Source organism: Taurulus bubalis (genome assembly GCF_910589615.1).
Source record: "Taurulus bubalis genome assembly, chromosome: 9".
NCBI lineage: Eukaryota > Metazoa > Chordata > Actinopteri > Perciformes > Cottidae > Taurulus > Taurulus bubalis.
The window spans coordinates 14,992,439-15,009,910 of NC_136597.1; the positions used below are offsets into that span (position 1 = coordinate 14,992,439).

At 40.0% G+C, this 17,472-nt stretch overlaps 1 protein-coding gene across 5 annotated transcripts in view; it reads left to right on the forward strand.

Moving 5' to 3' along the window:
* mef2aa (myocyte enhancer factor 2aa) overlaps window positions 1–17,472 on the forward strand; it is a 59,523-nt gene that overhangs the window by 25,200 nt on the left and 16,851 nt on the right. For all 5 annotated transcript variants that reach the window (XM_079223526.1, XM_079223529.1, XM_079223528.1 and 2 more), the window contains exon 3: window positions 2,072–2,275. In XM_079223526.1, the coding sequence (XP_079079652.1) occupies window positions 2,072–2,275 (204 nt within the window). The remainder of the gene's footprint in view (window positions 1–2,071; window positions 2,276–17,472) is intronic.

A 17,472-nucleotide genomic window follows, 5' to 3' on the forward strand; every position in this document is an offset into this window, starting at 1 on the left:
AGCCTCCTTCTATTACTGTTAAAGGTAACTGTATGAGTACATAAGAGTAATGCGCCATCTTTAATGGCAGCAGGAGAAGCAGCTGGCTTTTGTAGGAGTACTGTGTTTGGGGCTGGGGCAAGGACCTAGTCTCCATGCTGCTGCTGAGGTTGAAATGAAGCGGTGCCTGGGTCAGCAGCTCTGCACTCAGCACTCTGCCATGCATCCAGGTGGAACAAAGTCCTCGCTCAGCGTCTCATCCTGGGCTTCCTGCTGAAAGGTGACATCTCCATGGCTTAACAGCCACATTCATCTACTAAAGAGCATACAATTTGTTAATCATTTTCCCACATGACAGTCCCTACTTTCCAGTTGGTTAGGCGAACAAAACAAATAGGCAAATGAGCGGGTGGGCAGCACTGGTGTTTAGTCAGAGGAAAGTAGTATCAGCTGGTTAGAACTGCAGGTGCTCTAGGTGGGTAGAAACGGTCCTGATTCTGGTCAAATCATATCCACGTATCTACCTGCATGCAGTGATTCACCTTGAGAAAATTATCAGAAAGACAGAACCCTCCCATGTTTTTTCTGGTCCACCAAACTCACTCAAAGGCTTTATGTGTCTGCCATTTGCAAGGAAACATGTCTTTTGATTGAGCTTGTATTTAAACCTCGTCATTTTACAAAATGTCATTTTAGAATTTGGTTTGTCATAATAGCTCGACTAACATCGGTGCATTGAATAGAAAATGACACGAGGACAGGCTCCTCCATGTCTAGAGCGGAAATAATAGTCCTGTGTAATTACCTGTAGTGTGGAAGATTTGAAATTCATTTATCACAGTTGGAGTGACCCCACTGCCTGAGCGTTACATAGACACTATGCAACACATAGGATTATACTGCATTATACCAGTTAAAATGAGGGTATAACTGCAAGCTGTGTCCAATTAAAGTTGAACAAAGCCAGCTCATCTGCTCAACTCCTCTCTTAGTAGGTCAGTGAAACTGATGGAGAATACAGACACATGCACTCCTCTGTGGCTCCGAGCACAGCTTTCACATTCACAAGCCACATTGTATAATGCACATTTGACAAGACACACGTACTAAAGAAAAACATAAATCTGAAGCAATAATTTAAAATATACACATTTTAAATCTATTTTCTGCAAACAACCATTACCAAACCAAAAGAGAAAAGAGCTGTCTTTCCATCCTCCCTCCTTGTTAACTGTGTTTTCAGCTTGAGAAATAAATGGCTGTAGCATACTCTAAAGAGGTGGTGTCACGTAATGACATGTGTGTGCGGGGCTGAAGCGACCGCAGAGACAGAGCTGCAGAGATACAGGACATAAAGTCACTTTGCAGAGAGGGTTGCGTTACCACTGGAGTGATGTATGACCCAAAGTCCCATCTGAGGGCTCATGTTACAAGGCTTATGCTGCACTACAGAGATAGCTCTCCGTATATGGAGTCAGGGGCTACAGTAATGTATGGACCCCTGTTGTTGCCAAAGCTCTGACTCAGCTCGCTGACTCGTGCCTCTAACCCTGACCTCTGTTCTGATAACTAGACATTTCAGACTTGTACGATGTCATTGCAATCATTCCTAAAGGAGGAACGATCTTGTTATCTGTCACCTTGGTGACCGTAACATTGTTGTAGTATAATGACACTGTTAATACTGTTATTTTCCCGGCAGTTCTCTTAACTTAGAGATTTTATACTAATTTAAAAAAAAACATTTCTGCCTAAAGCCTAGGTACCTGTTATTTGAATATTTCCATTGTATACTATGTGTTATTTCTACTCTACTAACTTTGAGTGAAGTATTCCTTTTTTTTTTTTACTTCATGGTATTGCCACTTTTATCTTTTATTTAAGTAAAATATGTGCATATTTCCACTTCCACTAATGATAATTGTGCAATAAACTACCTTCTGTTACAATAAGAATCCTACATTTTCATTTACACTTGTGAAAATAGCATGTACCAATTTATGTTTGGTTTACTTGACTTTAAGCTCCTTTTTAATTGAGAGAAGCTTCCCTCTGTAATGGATGTTTTTTTCTTCTTCTGTGTGCTCCTCAGGTTACCTTCACAAAGAGGAAGTTTGGCCTGATGAAAAAGGCCTACGAGCTGAGCGTACTATGTGACTGTGAGATAGCCCTCATCATTTTCAACAGCTCTAACAAACTGTTCCAGTATGCCAGCACAGACATGGACAAAGTGTTGCTGAAATACACAGAGTACAACGAGCCCCATGAGAGCAGAACCAACTCTGACATTGTAGAGGTGAGTGAGCGTTGCCTTCTTACTTTGTCGGGGAAAAACTTCTTTCACATCATTTTTCCTTTTCCTATTTTCTATTTTACACAAAACTTATATCTAAATTTAACAGAATTATGCTAAATAAATTATTTTCGTACTGGATTCAGACTAAAAGAGATATTTATTCTGTGACTGTACAGCTCTGTAAATGCTCCACGGGTGTTATGTTTGAGACAAACAAGAGTGAGGGACAAGTAACTGTTTCCTTCTAGTCACCATTCAGATAGGGCACAGGAGGTCTGCAGTCTCTGATAAGTTCAGCTTCTCTTGTGCCCATCAACTGACTTGGAAAACCTATCTCTGCACACGCATGCCACAGTAGCTGCTGACCACCATTTCGGGCCCTGTTTCCCATAGATATTGTACCTGTAGGGCTCAGTTCTCTGGCTACTCCTCATCACAGACCATCAGCTTGGCTGTAGCTGCAGTCACAATGCAGTGTTTTGTACATTCCATACTGCTCTATAAAACTCAACAAGCACTTGGGTTTCCTGGCAGCTCTTGCATGCCCGGCGACTAGCGGAAGAGTAAACCACTTGTTATGCCAGCATACAAAACTGTCAGCCAAAAGTGTAGAAGCCAAAGTAAATGAGAATGATTAGGGATGCATCCTGTTCCAAACATCTTTCATTGGCACACACTTGTGTGGTTTCTCGGCTTATTCAAGATGTGCTTTAAGAGGCTGGTATCTTCATTCTGACTACATAAAAGCATATACAATGTATGCTAATGCCTATTGATACACTCCTGGTGCAGCTCATATATAGTTGCCCATTCATTTGTATTGCATTTATTTGAAATAAGATTAGCCTTTTCTGCACTAAGCTGCACTTTTTATTAGACAATGCAGACTGCTGCATCGCAATTGTCTTGTGTCTTTACTGCCACCTAAACATACATATTTTTCACGGATACTTAATTAAGAGACATTAAGGGATTTAGATGGGTGAGATTGAAACATTTCAAGAATCCTAGCTGTGGAAAAGACTTTCAGTTGGAGGAATTAGTGAAATTACATGCAGCATAAAGGAGTCAGCTGTGGCCCATTATCTTTTATTCATGCTGCTGCTGCTTGTGAATTACCTGCTTGGCAGAGCTGCAGAAGAGTGCTCTGGCATCCAGTAGACTCATGCAGTCACTCCTCCATCAGGGGCCCTCGGAGCAGAGCAGGGGCTCACCTGCATAAAATATACATGGATACATTCCTTACTTACGTAACAGTGACCACACATTTCTTTTTGCTGTGACTCTGAACGATGTCTTAATTTAAACAAGCAAACTCAACAACATCTTATACTCGGGTTTTCACTGCCCATCAGTTGGGTCATTCCCCTTATTTCATATATATACCATACATCTATGGTCCAATGTATGATGATGTTGACAGCATTGTGTAATTGGAATGTACATTGTGCATAATGTAGAACCAGCAGTCCCATGCTGATCTCCCACTTAGCCCTTCTGGCTACTCTCAAGGAAGCTTCCCCGTTGCACAAAAGGCGAGAACAAGCCGCCGTTGTCCCCGCTCACTCGGCCAGCATCTTTGTACATATGCACAAATGTCCCTCTGCCTGCCGGCTACGTGGTCAAGGTTCAGAAGTGAGGAAGCAGAGCAGAAGTAAGCAATAGTAGTCCAATTCACAGCATCGTCACACAACCCTACTACTCAGTTGGCCATAAAGCCGTTGTCAGTGGTGGTTCATAATCTGTGAAATTGTATCGTAATTTAAGATAAATTCTCATCTGAACTGTTTTCCTGACTGCCTCTTTTGGCAAATACTTTTTTCAGCCTTTGTGCTTCTCTCCAGCTGCAAAGATCCGTGTGCACTACATGGAGGAGCTGATGCCTTATTGATGGCAAGAATCCACCCCCTCCTCCATTTATCTCGTGAAATGGGTCTCACATGAGGACACTTACACTGGACACTTATCTAAATTTTGTAATTGTGTTAAACCCATCTTATGCCATGCAAACAATCATGTGCTCATTTGTCCGGTATGGGAGGCCAGAAAAACCCTCTCCCGCTTTTCATTGGGAAGCTCGTTCGGTGTGAGAAACTAAATCAAAGGTCACATTCCTGCTCAGTAGTACCATCTGTAGATAAAGGCTGAGCTGTGCAGTGTGGGAGAACAGTCTCCATGTTTTCCACAGATGGATGCATGCCTGGGCCACAGTTTGATAACTCAGTGGAGGGCTATGGACTTTGTCTCAATCTTGGCTCATAGTCCAAAGCAGAGCAGTAGGCTCAGGTTTTTCTTCTATGTATATGTTGGTGTGTGCGTTTGTGTGCGTCTGCATGTGTTGATAGTGTTAACCTTACCAACACTCCAGGCGACAGGTGAACCGTTGTATGAAATTTCTCCTCATATGTATTCACTTTCGTCTTTTCTTTGGACAATTCTTAACCGTATGAAGGGGAAATATTATTGTTTGGGTTTTTGTGACTGTATTCGTTGTCTTTTCATCACATTGTATAGTACATACAAACCCCTAAACACACATAGACGCACACATGTACAGACAAGGTATAACACCAATAGATGTTCTAATTTACTTTGTAAAAGAACTCATTGCTGAATCTCTATTTTTTTGTAATGCAGAAGAGCAATGCTCTCCTGTCTCAAGATCATACTTATCAACATACAGTCAGTTCTCTGGAAATAAATGAGGTATTTAATATGCTTGTGTTATTGTGAACCAAGCACAGTCGGCTATTGATGACACATTTTTTTGGTGTTGTTCCTATTGTGTTTCTTATTGAATTCTGTGTATGCCACAAATCCAACTGCTGCCGTTAGTCATTAGATTAATCTAATAATATTTACTCTTCCTCCACTCTCCGCTAGTGGAGCTAACGAGATTTTGCTCATGCTCTGCCATAACCTCACACCGTTCTTCAGCACACAGAGTGATCACTGTATGCAGAAGGATCCTTGAAATCAGATAGTAACTTCACAGGCATCGTTTGGCATTTATCTGTCCTCTCATTGAGCAATTGAGCACAATTAAGGTATATGGCAATGGCATATATTAATCTGGTTTGCAGGCACTAAGTCAACACTTAATTGTAATCTTATAACATCAGGGCTGTGAATAGGCTTTTACCCAATTTGATTCATTTTATTCAAATACCAATGCCTCATAATTGTAAATAACTCGGCAGCACTGTATGCAAGGCATTGACTTTTCACTGTCTTTTACCCGGATGATTTGTGAGAGTAAACAACATTCATAGGGAAATTCTGCTTATCTTCTTCATAATAAAGAGGGGCAGCCATTGTTAATGTGACTTGGGAAAAAGAGACAATTCCCTCTCTATTTATGAAGGAACGCCCCCCCTCACAAGACCACTACAGTGAGAGAAATGAGACTAAAACGATCAGGTAATTTCCATTAGGTTTTATCTCATGATCTCTATCAACTGTTGTTATGAAGGGAGCTGTATTAATCATTCCATAAGATATGTACATTTTGACCATTACTGAATGTCAAGCCCTGTGTTTTCATCTGAATCTTTTTTGTTTGTGAATTTCACGACTGCCCTTTGCCAATTTGACATTGAATGAAGCAAAAAAATCATCAAAACTTAGGGTTCATTTTGTCATCATGTGCCATATTCTGTATTTGATTTATTTTGACCACTGGAGACAATCAATGCAATATTTCGCTATGCTTCAAAAGTGCATTTTCAGCGATGTACAGCTAAAAAAAAAAAGATTTTATTGCCAGTTATGAAATGAACCCCTTATAGTGCTTTGGGTTGAATGTGCACGATGAGTTTCAGACAGGGGATGTTTATGTTGTCAATCAAAGGCTGAGCAGTGATTAAGACTCATTTCTATCTTAATGAATGCAAATTGGCACATCTGCTATGGTGGGCTAGCTGTCCAGACTCTTCAATTAGCATGATTGATCAATTATCCTCCTGCTGGTGGCTCACTGGAAATGGAGGCTGGGGAACGAGAGAGGTGGGGGTGGAAGAGAGATAAAAGAGCATGAGAAGAAAAAATGGAACAGAAAACTGTCCAAAATTGAATAAATCAGATGCTTTATTTGATTAAAGTCAAGAATAATGGAATTTCATTTTACTCAAAGAGCCCTCTCTTTAACACACCGTTCTTGAAATTAGACAGAGATGAGCAACATTTTAAAAGATGTCATTTTAGCATTGCTTTTTTTTACTTTTGTGTTGGCACATAAAAGGCTCGGCAAGAAATCAGAAGGTTATATTCCTCAGATTTAAACAAAGAAATACATACAGTGTATTATTGCAACAATGTTATTAATAGGCCATGTGTCTCTGAATGTATAAACGTGACTTTTTGCATTTCCATTGTGATACATCAACTTTACATGAACAAAAACTAAATTTGCATTTTAAATAATGCGTCTGATTCTCCATCAGCAGATTTTTTGATCAAATATTCCAGTGAGAAATGAGCTTCAGCCATGCAAATATTCAGTAGATCAGTACTCTTTCAACTCTGAAGTCTGTCGAGGATAGTGTGGTGCGCAGCTTGTTTGTGTTTGTTTTAACAGTAAGCATAAATCCTTGAATATCAAAGCACACTAGTGAGACTTATCTGAGGAGCAGAGGCAGACTGTCCTCAGTGTGTATTTATAATTGTGGTATAGAAATATAAAAGGACGGTCAAATGAGGCTCTTGCTGCCATGCAGGGAAACTGTCACTACCACCATGTTCTCTAATGCAACAGAGAGTATTACTGGAGCAACGGAAGAGCTCCCATAGCTGTGAAGGCAGTAGAACACATTGATCGTATAATGATTGGTCTTTTTGTAGAAAAATTATGGTATATAAATAATAAAATATCTGCCAAAATTGATTTGGACATGTAAGTCAACTAGTAAAAGGTCACTTTATTGAGTAAATTTACCATTATATGTTATATGATATATATATATATATGTGTTTTATAGCTTTACACTCGTCATACGACGCATCCATGTTTAGATGCTCTGATCTCGATGTGAATCTTGTATGTGAATCTTGGAGACGTGGAACCATATTTCTGTGCAGAATTTTTGCGAAGAAATGAATATTTTCAAAACGTAAACATCGTATTCCGCGGTCGCAGAGTCGTAAGGGTTAACACATCTTATGTTAAAGCTGGTGGTAACATGACATAATAACTGAAGATAATACATTATTCAGTCAACTCCCAACAACAATGTAAATGGACATCCCATGTCCAGTTCCGTACTAGCAAACCTGCAAAGGACACCAAAAAAAGAAGAACACGACAAGTTTACACAAAAAGAAATTCTGCCTCAATGCATATGCGGATCTTCTTTCCATTTTTGTCAGACTAGTAAACTGAAGCATTGAAGAACCCCCCAAAAAACTGCCAGTGCTAATTCAAAATAGGACTCAGTTCTACATCAAATGTATTATTCAATTAATATAGGTGGCTCATTTATCTGTTTTAAAGATTGATCTTAAAAAAATAGCACAGCACACAAAATGTTGCAACTGATGAAACTAAGTGAACTAAAATCCTTCAGCATTCTTTGGGAAATGGTTAGCAATCCTTTGCAACTGCTCATTTTTCTCTGGAAAGACCAAACTCAGTACCTGCTGTTGGTTCCATGTTTCTTTGTGTTGATGTTTATGAGTATAACCTAAATAATGCTGCTGCTCAATCTACTTGTCCAAGAGAATAACATTATAAAAAGGTTTAGAGAAATACGGCAACTGATTTTAGTCTTTTTTTCCCACAAACACATATTTTTTCCACCCCACAAAAAGTAAAATCCAATAAATTACATTAAAACATTAACATATTTAGATAATTATAATCCTCCCCTCCCCCTATTTTTCCAAACAAACAAACTAGTTCTCTTTTAGTTTCTGGTCAGTGTTTCAGGTCCTCAGAGAAACATGCCTTGTGTTCTCAGTGTTTTATTTCTTCTTCTTTTCTCAATAAGCTTGTGAGCTACCATTTACGAAACAAAAATAGAATAGCAAGTTAATTAAAAATGTTATATCTTGAGAAGATTGGACTTGTGACAAGCTGTTATTCTTGTTGAAAAAAAAACTAATTTCCTATTGTTTGACTGGTCAAAGTGCTCATTCTTTGCATATAATTTCCGGCATCATTATCTATCATTTGCCGGTCTATTTACAGTAGCACAGAAAGCAAAAGCAGCTGTTTTATTGAAATAACAAGTCTGAATTTAGATCTTTTTGTATTCTTTGTGGGATCAAACTAGTGCAGTGTCTGTTGAAAACATGCCTGTTTCTCGAGAAACGCTCATACAAACAACTTCGCACTCAACGCAGCATTTCCTTGGATCTTCCTTCCTTGGAGCAGTCCACCTGCCACACCACACTCAAGTTCCTGACTCCCGGTCAGAAAAACAGATGAAATACACTCTGATTCACGGAAAAAAGTACCAGGTCCAGCCAGATTTGACCCTGGCACAAGCTAGGCAAGCTTGATTTGGGGGCCTTTTAGTTGGGGCCCCCAGGCCAGCTAAAGATGTATTATAATGTTGAGATGTGAAAATTATGAAATTTATGTTAATAATGTAATTCATTGTACTGTGAAATAACTTTCCGCCCCCAAAAAACTTTCAAAAATACGCAACTCTAAATGCGTACTTCTACTTTTGGAGGAATATATTGTAGTACCACATTTACCTGACAGAAATGTTACTGGTTAAATGTCAAATTCAGATGTGGCTCACAAAATATAACAATTAATATATTATTCATTAAATAATCCAGCATCATATTTTCAGAATTGAAAGCTCCACTTTGAATGGATGTTTGTTCATTGTGCCGATACCATACTATACTTGAAGTAAAAATTTTAATGCAGTACCTTTTCTTTTAATTTGCTATCGATACTTTTGTATTACCTCAGGAAAGTTTTGAGTTGCCTTTGTCTTCTACCACTGGCAATACTAACATTCCAGTTGGAGAAAGCATGAGTTTGCCTGGGGTCATGGTTACTTCCAATTTCCAATCAGACAAATTAGTTGCTTGTTTTGACAAAACCACGTAGGTTATAAATAAGAGCATGGATTTGATCTGAGTTATTTTGCTAGCAGTAATATTATTAGTGTTTTAAGTTAGCATCAAGTCTGACACCCGGGAAGTACTGAGTTTTACTCACAGGGGGAAAACCCAAGTTGCGGCTTATACGTGCGGTAACACCGGTGAAGCAGAGTTTGGTTGTTGGGTGAACTGCAGTCAATGAGCCACAGTCTGCCGCTGCAAGTCCTGGTTTCCAGCAATATACCAAGTGTGAAGTAGAGCAGATGAAGATATGCAAAGAACATACAAACAGACAGACAGAAGTTTCATCAATTAAATGTATTGTTCAATGATTTAAGTTTCAATTACACTTAATATCTAGCTCTTGTCCATTATTGATCGACTTCAGTCCTTTGCCACCACTATGCCATCACCATATTACTTTATTCCTCTCTTTGATATTTCACCTTTGAGCCCACAGCAGCACTGATGAGAAATCCTTTTCAAGCTAAATCAAATGTCACTGCTGTTGACATAATCTTATTGGGTCGATGTTGATTTTTCAGGGCTTTTCAATATATGTGAAATTTTCTGCCATCCCATTTTTAATATTACAGAAAAAAAGTATGCACACTTTTGGTCTCCGGTGATCTATTGGAGTGATATTAAAATTATTTTCTATATTTTTATTTTGACTGTAGGCCACACACAGTATTGCAGATTATATTACTGTACCTTAAGTATGGGTATTTTATTTTAATAAATGGATATGTACATTCAAAGAGGTTTTTATCTTCTGTTTGTTGCCACAAAAATACTAAACCTGCCAGTCAATGTGTTGTCTCTGGAGGAGATGGTAAAGTAACAGCATGGGCCGTCATTAACGAGTGTTTCTGAAATTCTATTTCCGGCTTCGTTTGGGGCTCATAAAATCACATAAGCGACTTCCTATTTCCTGTGCGCAGTGCTTGGTATACCTGAGAACAGTCATATCGCCTTTGGGCCAGTGTTCAGCTCCAGAGTTAACTTGTGTTGCTAGTCAAAACAAACACACTTGTCCATACAACACTATTTTCAGACTAGTGCAGTAGGACAAGTTAAAAATACATATCTCTCAAATATTATCAAGAAAACAGAGAGAAGGGTTATCTTTGTTGGCCCCAAGAATACCTCTGATCTTGTTACTTACAGTTATAGTATGTAGTTTAAATTTCAATTCAAAATGCACCCTGTGGGTTTTATACATTCTGTATATGTAATACTGTATTACTTCCTCTTTTATAAAGTTAGGAACGTGGTGTAAATTTAATTTATTATCACTCCCCTCTTGATGAACAGCATTGCATCTACTTTGATATCACTTCTGGAGTAATCTGACTCTGGTGAGACTTGCCTTGAAAAGTGAGTGGAGCAGTATTAATGGTTCTGTTTCGAGCAACACGCTGGGTTTCAAAGTGCCCCCTTTTGTAGGACAAGGACTCCTTTTCCTCTGGGCTTTCAGTGAAAAAGGGTCACCAGTCCTCTTTTGTAGTGTTCTGAGTGTAATGAAACAGTTGTGGTAATGTTCATGTGAGTATATCACATGCTGTTCTGTAAAAGGTGTCCTCTGCTGGAACAGATGCACAGTAATTGCCACCTGATGGCAGAGTAATGGCCTTTGATTTTTTTGAATGTAGCTTGAATATCGGAATTAAATTTGCCACAATCAGCACTATTCCTGCTCTTGGATTGTGTCCCATATTCAACAGTTATCCTTTGAATTGCTGAATGGTTTCCTGTGCATTTTAAACCCATCATATATTACATCTCACTCTTGTCTCCAGTATGTGATGCTTGTTACCAGGTTACAGCAAAGATATTTTAGCTTTTAGCACGTGTTATACTTCACTGACATCAGAGTGTATAATAAAAGGAGACAAAACAACAAAAGACCACAAGCCATGCTGCTTTTTTCTGAATATTAGTTTCCATTGATGCTAATGCGTTAATACTTGAAGGCCAAAAATGTGCTATGCTCTCTCAAAATCTGGAACTTAACAACAGTACAGTTTATTCACCAAAGAGAAACAAGATGTACGAGTTATATTTTAACCTGATTTCATTTCATTTTTATTTGACTGTTTTTTCCCCCAATTCCTATTCAGAAATGTTACTGGTCTCTTATTTGAAGGTCTTTGTGAAATATCAAACTTGGAAGCAGTGCTTGCTAGTCAGTTGGTTTGCTTGACAAATTGCTATCAGAGAGTTAAAGAAAGACATTTTAGCTGATTTGTATGGACCGTTGCCTTTTACTGAGCGTGAAAGCAAGTTAACATATTTTGACCTTTCTGTAAATATATTATCTGTTCATTCGAAAATGACTTCAGACAGGCATGACCAAACTATATGTTATTCCAGACACTAAAAACAACAACACTATATACATCATTCAACATGGAGGACATTATGTTTCTCACCTTGGAGCAAAAACTGAATTTCCAAATTAAGTTGGGCAGAGTTATCCTGTTCTCAAAGTTATTATTGTATCTGTTTTTAATGCTCCAAGAAATGTCTGCTTCTGGAGGTACAGGTAATTCAGAATGGACTTATTCTCCTTTATTTCAGCTTCCACAGAAATTAATGTTGGATGCATGTCTGCAGTTGTTATATTAACATTAAGAACAGATTAAAGCATCTTTTCAGTATTTTGTAGTTAATAGTTTGCCATCTAATAATGTTGGCATTAATTTTATATTGACTTTTAAATAAATTAGACATGCTTATGTTTCTCTATGTTGTCCAATTGTTGTTGATATATTTTTCTTTGTTTTGACATTTTAAGCTTGTGCAATCTAATTTTACACTATCTAGTTGGATTTTTGCTGATCAGTGTTGAAATACTTTATAGCATATTGATTTTCTTCTTTAATTCATAGGCATAAAAGCATCTAGCAATGACATCATATAAAAAATGATGACTTTTTCATTATTCCTGCAATTAATGTTGGCTTAGGTTTACTCAACAGTATTTATACTATAGACTTAGCAGTGCAGGGTGCACAAAATAAATCCACTGTAACTGCTAATTAACTTATTGCTATTAAGAAAAGTAAGGGTAACTTGATGTGTTGCCCTTCTGCAGTAACCATGTGTTACAATGCATTAGTTTCTCAAACTGAGCTCAAACCACTTACCTGTCATAAACTGTGGTATGATGAACATGAAATAGGTCAGACGTTGTGCTTGCCTAATTTCGTTTGATCTAGTTACAGAGCAACAGTGATGCTTGCTATGTTAAAGATCATTAAACCCACAAGCCGTGAGTCCACCCTCTGCGTTCTTCAATGACCTTGTGGGCTGAGCGTCTGAAATGAGACCTTGCTTTCGTGCACAGCGGCTTTTGTGAGTTAGCTTGTGCAACAATCAGCTTGCCCTTGTGCCCCCCTCCTCCCTCTGTGCGTGCTGTGCGGCCAACCCCTCCTGCCCAGGGGCGAGGACAGAGCAAAGCCTGCTGGGATTGGGGTGGGGAAGGAGAATGGGGGTTAGCTGGCACTGTGCCACCTTCCTCTGACTGCCTGGCCTGACTGGGGGCAAAGAGGGAGGCTGCTGTGTCTCAGATTGATGAGGACAGGTCTGTGGTCTGGGTATAGAGTGTTGCAGAACAGACGTCCTGCTGGCACATCCTGCCGTCTCTGCCGTACGCCCCCCAGCCCTCCGTACTCGCCTTATCGGAACTCCTAATTGTCCTTATGAATATTTTAGAGGCGAGCAGGAATGGGAGTTCAGGGTTGGGGGTATGGTTTCAAGGGCCCTGACAGCTAATGATCCACTCAATGACCAGAGAGAGAGACAGAGAGAGAGAGAGCGGGAGACAGAGAGACAGAGAGAGAGAGAGACAGGGAGTAGAAACGGTTTGAAAGATTTGTAATAATCTGTATGTTAATATTTTTAGCTGGAGTGTAATTCAGTCTGATTAGTTTTTAATGGGTGCCACCTTTTCTTTATGTGGAGTGGGAACAGAGAGTGTGTTCTCATTCTTTTTAATCTGTACATAATGATGACATTGGCTTGCCTTTATCCTCAATTTGTAGTTGAATTCCCTCTTGTCTATACTGAAAGTATGCAGTCCGCTGATTGAGACTGTTCCCTCTGACTGTGGCGGCTAATAGCTTTGTCACATCAGTCATTCACCACAGTCTCAGAGCAGAACGCTCTGAAGGGACTGCTCACTGCACAGCAATTTCCTCTTATTCGGTAAGATGGATGGGCTATTTTTAATTGCCAATTTAGTTGGTCAAATGCAGGTAATCCTTTGCAGTATACAATATAGAATATGATTAGTTTGTTCATGTATGTATCTATCTCTGGTTTATATTTTGTGAGCATGACTCATTTTGGATTAATATCTCAATACAATCCGACTTTGAGCTCACAGTTCATTGTGGTCTGTCCATTGTCATTCTGTCAGGTGGGAAAAGAAAATAATATCAAAATAAAATGCAGACGGTCGAGTTGCCCCCTCCTGCTGCTCTTCCTGTCCACTGTGTAACGAGACAATAGAGCGAGTCACAGGAAGGACATGAATCCAGCCTCATATCCTCATATCAGTCAGTAATGTGTAATGTTCATGAGATTAAAAAAGATATGTCTGGGAATTACGGAGGTATCCTTATCTAATTGCCCCCTCACTTTCAACTGACATTATGTGGTGGAAAAATGGAGAGAGAGAAACGAGAAAGGCATCCTACAGTAACTTAGAGCTAAGCCATGGTTTACAGTGCCCACCAAAGACCAACCAAAAGAGGCTTTTATCCCCCTCAAGTGAAGACTACAGCACCACAGGGGAAAGAGAACATGATGGTAGTGAAATTCTCTTAAGATGTTATATAAGAGCAAATATTCCTTAGCAGATAAAAGCTTTCCGATCAGCCGCCTCCCCACGCTGATTTCCTAGTACGTTCACACTCAAAGAAGCCTTTTGATAAGCACATTAGATGGAACGGCCTGGACACAATGGTGATGTCATGAGGATTAGCACGCTACCTCGCTTAGTGTAGCAGTGGGCACAAGGGCTAATTCACAGCAACTGCAGGGCGAGGAGACCCGGCTGAAATGAGGTGAAGGGAGGCCGCAGCCCAACAATCAGTTAAAATATAGCTTTTATGTACTTTAGGCAAGGCTGGAACAATGCATTAAACATTCTTGTGGCACTCCACTTTTGGAACATTCTGGTCATTTCCAGCTGTTTCGCCATCTTGCTGTTGAGGGGCCTGTAATCAGAGCAGTGGTGCACCAGTCATAGGTCAGGTGGTGCTCTACCAATAGTGAAAGCTCCTGTAAGTGAACGCTGATGTGATTCAGCCACAATGGAAGAAACAGCCTCTTCATGCCGTCCTTTCAGCCATCTCCCCCACCATTTTGAAGTTCAGCTTTTATACCGAACCACTATCTTTCTCCATTCACCCTGCCTTCTGTTCACGTACAGTTTGTACAGTACATGAATAAGTTAAATGCAGAAAGCTCTCTTGACACAAGAGAGGGAGAACATTAGGCTGAAATTGTTTTCCAAGACTCACAGCAGCATTGCACGTTGCTCTGGCCCATTTCACTGTGAGTACTCCTCAAGAAACAGGTGATGTAGGTGGCTTATGCAATGGTTTGAGTTTTATTTTTAATACATGGAATAGTGTTTGCTTCAATTTTGCCATAGAAAAATGTGAATACAAGGGTTAAAAGTAAATCTAAGGTCCTGAATTGAGCTGAGTAAGAAATGTGTATATATATATATATATATATATATATATATATATATATATATATATATATATATATATATACATATATATATATATATATATATATATATATATATATATATATATATATATATATATATATATATATATATATATATCTTCAGAGCAGTTCTTAAGGTACTCATTAGGCAAAACAAAAATCACATTTATATCAAAGCAAAGTGGTTTGCAAGGTTGGACTTCTGTCCAAAAATATACTGAAAATGTGGAGAGGCATTTACTGTGCTGAATGCTCCCCATGGTTACAGCTATACTGTAGGTTAATAGTCAGGGCTCAGGTGGAGATGACAAATCAATGTTTTCTTCAGGATAAAGAAGCCTCAAGGCCTCCTGCAATGGAAAATGTTTTTTTTAAAGAGAAGTTCAATTATCACACAAGAAAACTGATGGACATGCAGACATACATGTGCAGACAATGGTGCCCAGTTGGTTTGACGTCAGCCACTCGGAGTCTCATTTTTATTTGAAGAGCCAAATTTCTATCAATACAGGTTTGGACTGCTGTGAGAAAATAGCAGCTGGCCTTGTTCCCACTCATCTTTGTGAGCCTCTCAGGACCTTGTGAATAGATTACACAAGTTCCCTTGTCCATACTCTCTCAAGCCCCCCTCCTGCAACAAACAGCCCATATCTTTCATTAGAAATGCAACTGAAAATCCCAACCTCAGCTGTATTCACATCCAGCCAACTTTACTTTCCAAAGCTAAAACCCGACAACATGATTCAACATTTGAGAGGCATTTTGAAACTGCTTTTCATGTCCAGTAAGTTTTCCTCTATTTTAGGTCAGAACACTGTCGTGTCTGGAGCAGTCTGCAGCATTGACATGTAAGAGCAAAGTTGATCGGGGGTCGGGTGGCCTTCAGGGCTTCATGCGGTACCTTCTACGGCCATATCTCTCCGCCGCTGCCTCTGATTGGCCAGCGTGGGGAGCCAGATCTTGACAGGTGTTTGGAAAAGGGACACCTGTTTGGCCATGTGCTGATCCAATGATCCATTTACTGGGAGCTGTGGGCAGCGTCTGTGGGACACTCAAAACATGCCAAGTCATTTAACAAAGAATTACGGCCATGCTTTCCCAGGCCTTCAATGTTTTATGCATCAGAACGCCACAGCGACAGTTAACGAATGTTGTCCATACACAGCACCTTCAATGCATCTTTGTGACGATAATATGTATTAGCGATTCATGTAATATTTCATGGAACAGCTCTGATTGCTGCCTGCCCTTGTTTTCCGCTATCTGGTTCCCGCTCACCCACTGTGGTGCTGCAACCCCTCCCTAAATGGCTTGGGCTGGTGGGTGCGGCGTACTGAAAGCTGGCCAGGCTTGTTGTGAAAGTAGAGCAGCCCTGCCCATCTCACGCAGCCGTGTCCGACCAGTCCGACCAAGATATTCCCATAATGAGCAAGTTGGAACCTAAATTTGCAGGTTGAGATCAGATCTTTGGCTCACTGGTGGAGAACGTGCATAGTTTAACCACAGTAAACACAGACCTTTCAGGTCCCTAACTAAAGAGGGTTCATTCAGTAAACAGGAAATGAACCAGCAAGGCGTTTTCTTAGAATGAAAAGAATGCGATTGCTCTGTACCGCACCAAACAGTAATGCGTCAGTGTTACAATGCTGGCCATTCATTATCTAGAGGTCTCTCTCTCTCTCTCTCTCTCTCTCTCTCTCTCTCTCTCTCTCTCTCTCTCTGAGCATTGTCAACACTTCATATAGGTGAAGAGATGTGGGTGTCTGACTGAACTTCTGTATTACTGTGCACAGCGTCATGTTTCTATATATTAACATTCTTGTGCCCTGAAACGTACATTGCTGATACAATGTCTGCATGTGAATGCATGGGCAGCGAGGGATTTAGAATCATCTGGTTTTAATGAGCAATGATATTATGCGCGACTCTCATAAAGCCATGGCAAAGGTTTTAGGAAATGTAACTGAGGTTGTGGTGAGCATTGCTGGGTTAGCCGCATTGTCTGCACAGACCTAAACGTACTGTCACATCGCTGTCATAGGATGTAGCAGCTGTAGAAATACACCCCCGCCCGCAACACTTGCCACTCACACACACACACACTGCTCATATGTGCAACACACACTCCTACTCATATAGTTTCTCTTTCTCCCTCTTTCACACACACACATGCACACACACACACATTTTCCACTTTCTCGGGTGATGAAGACCAGAAACAGCAAGTGCGGTCTCATTAGTGCGTGTAGGTTCCTCTCGTCTGGCTCACACTCTGACCCCTGCATCCACAGGAGTCAGTGACCTTCCTGTAGACACGAGGCCTCCGAGGCAGCCCACAGACAGGGCAGGGCGCTGCTGTGGACCTGCAGTAGTCTGATAGAGGA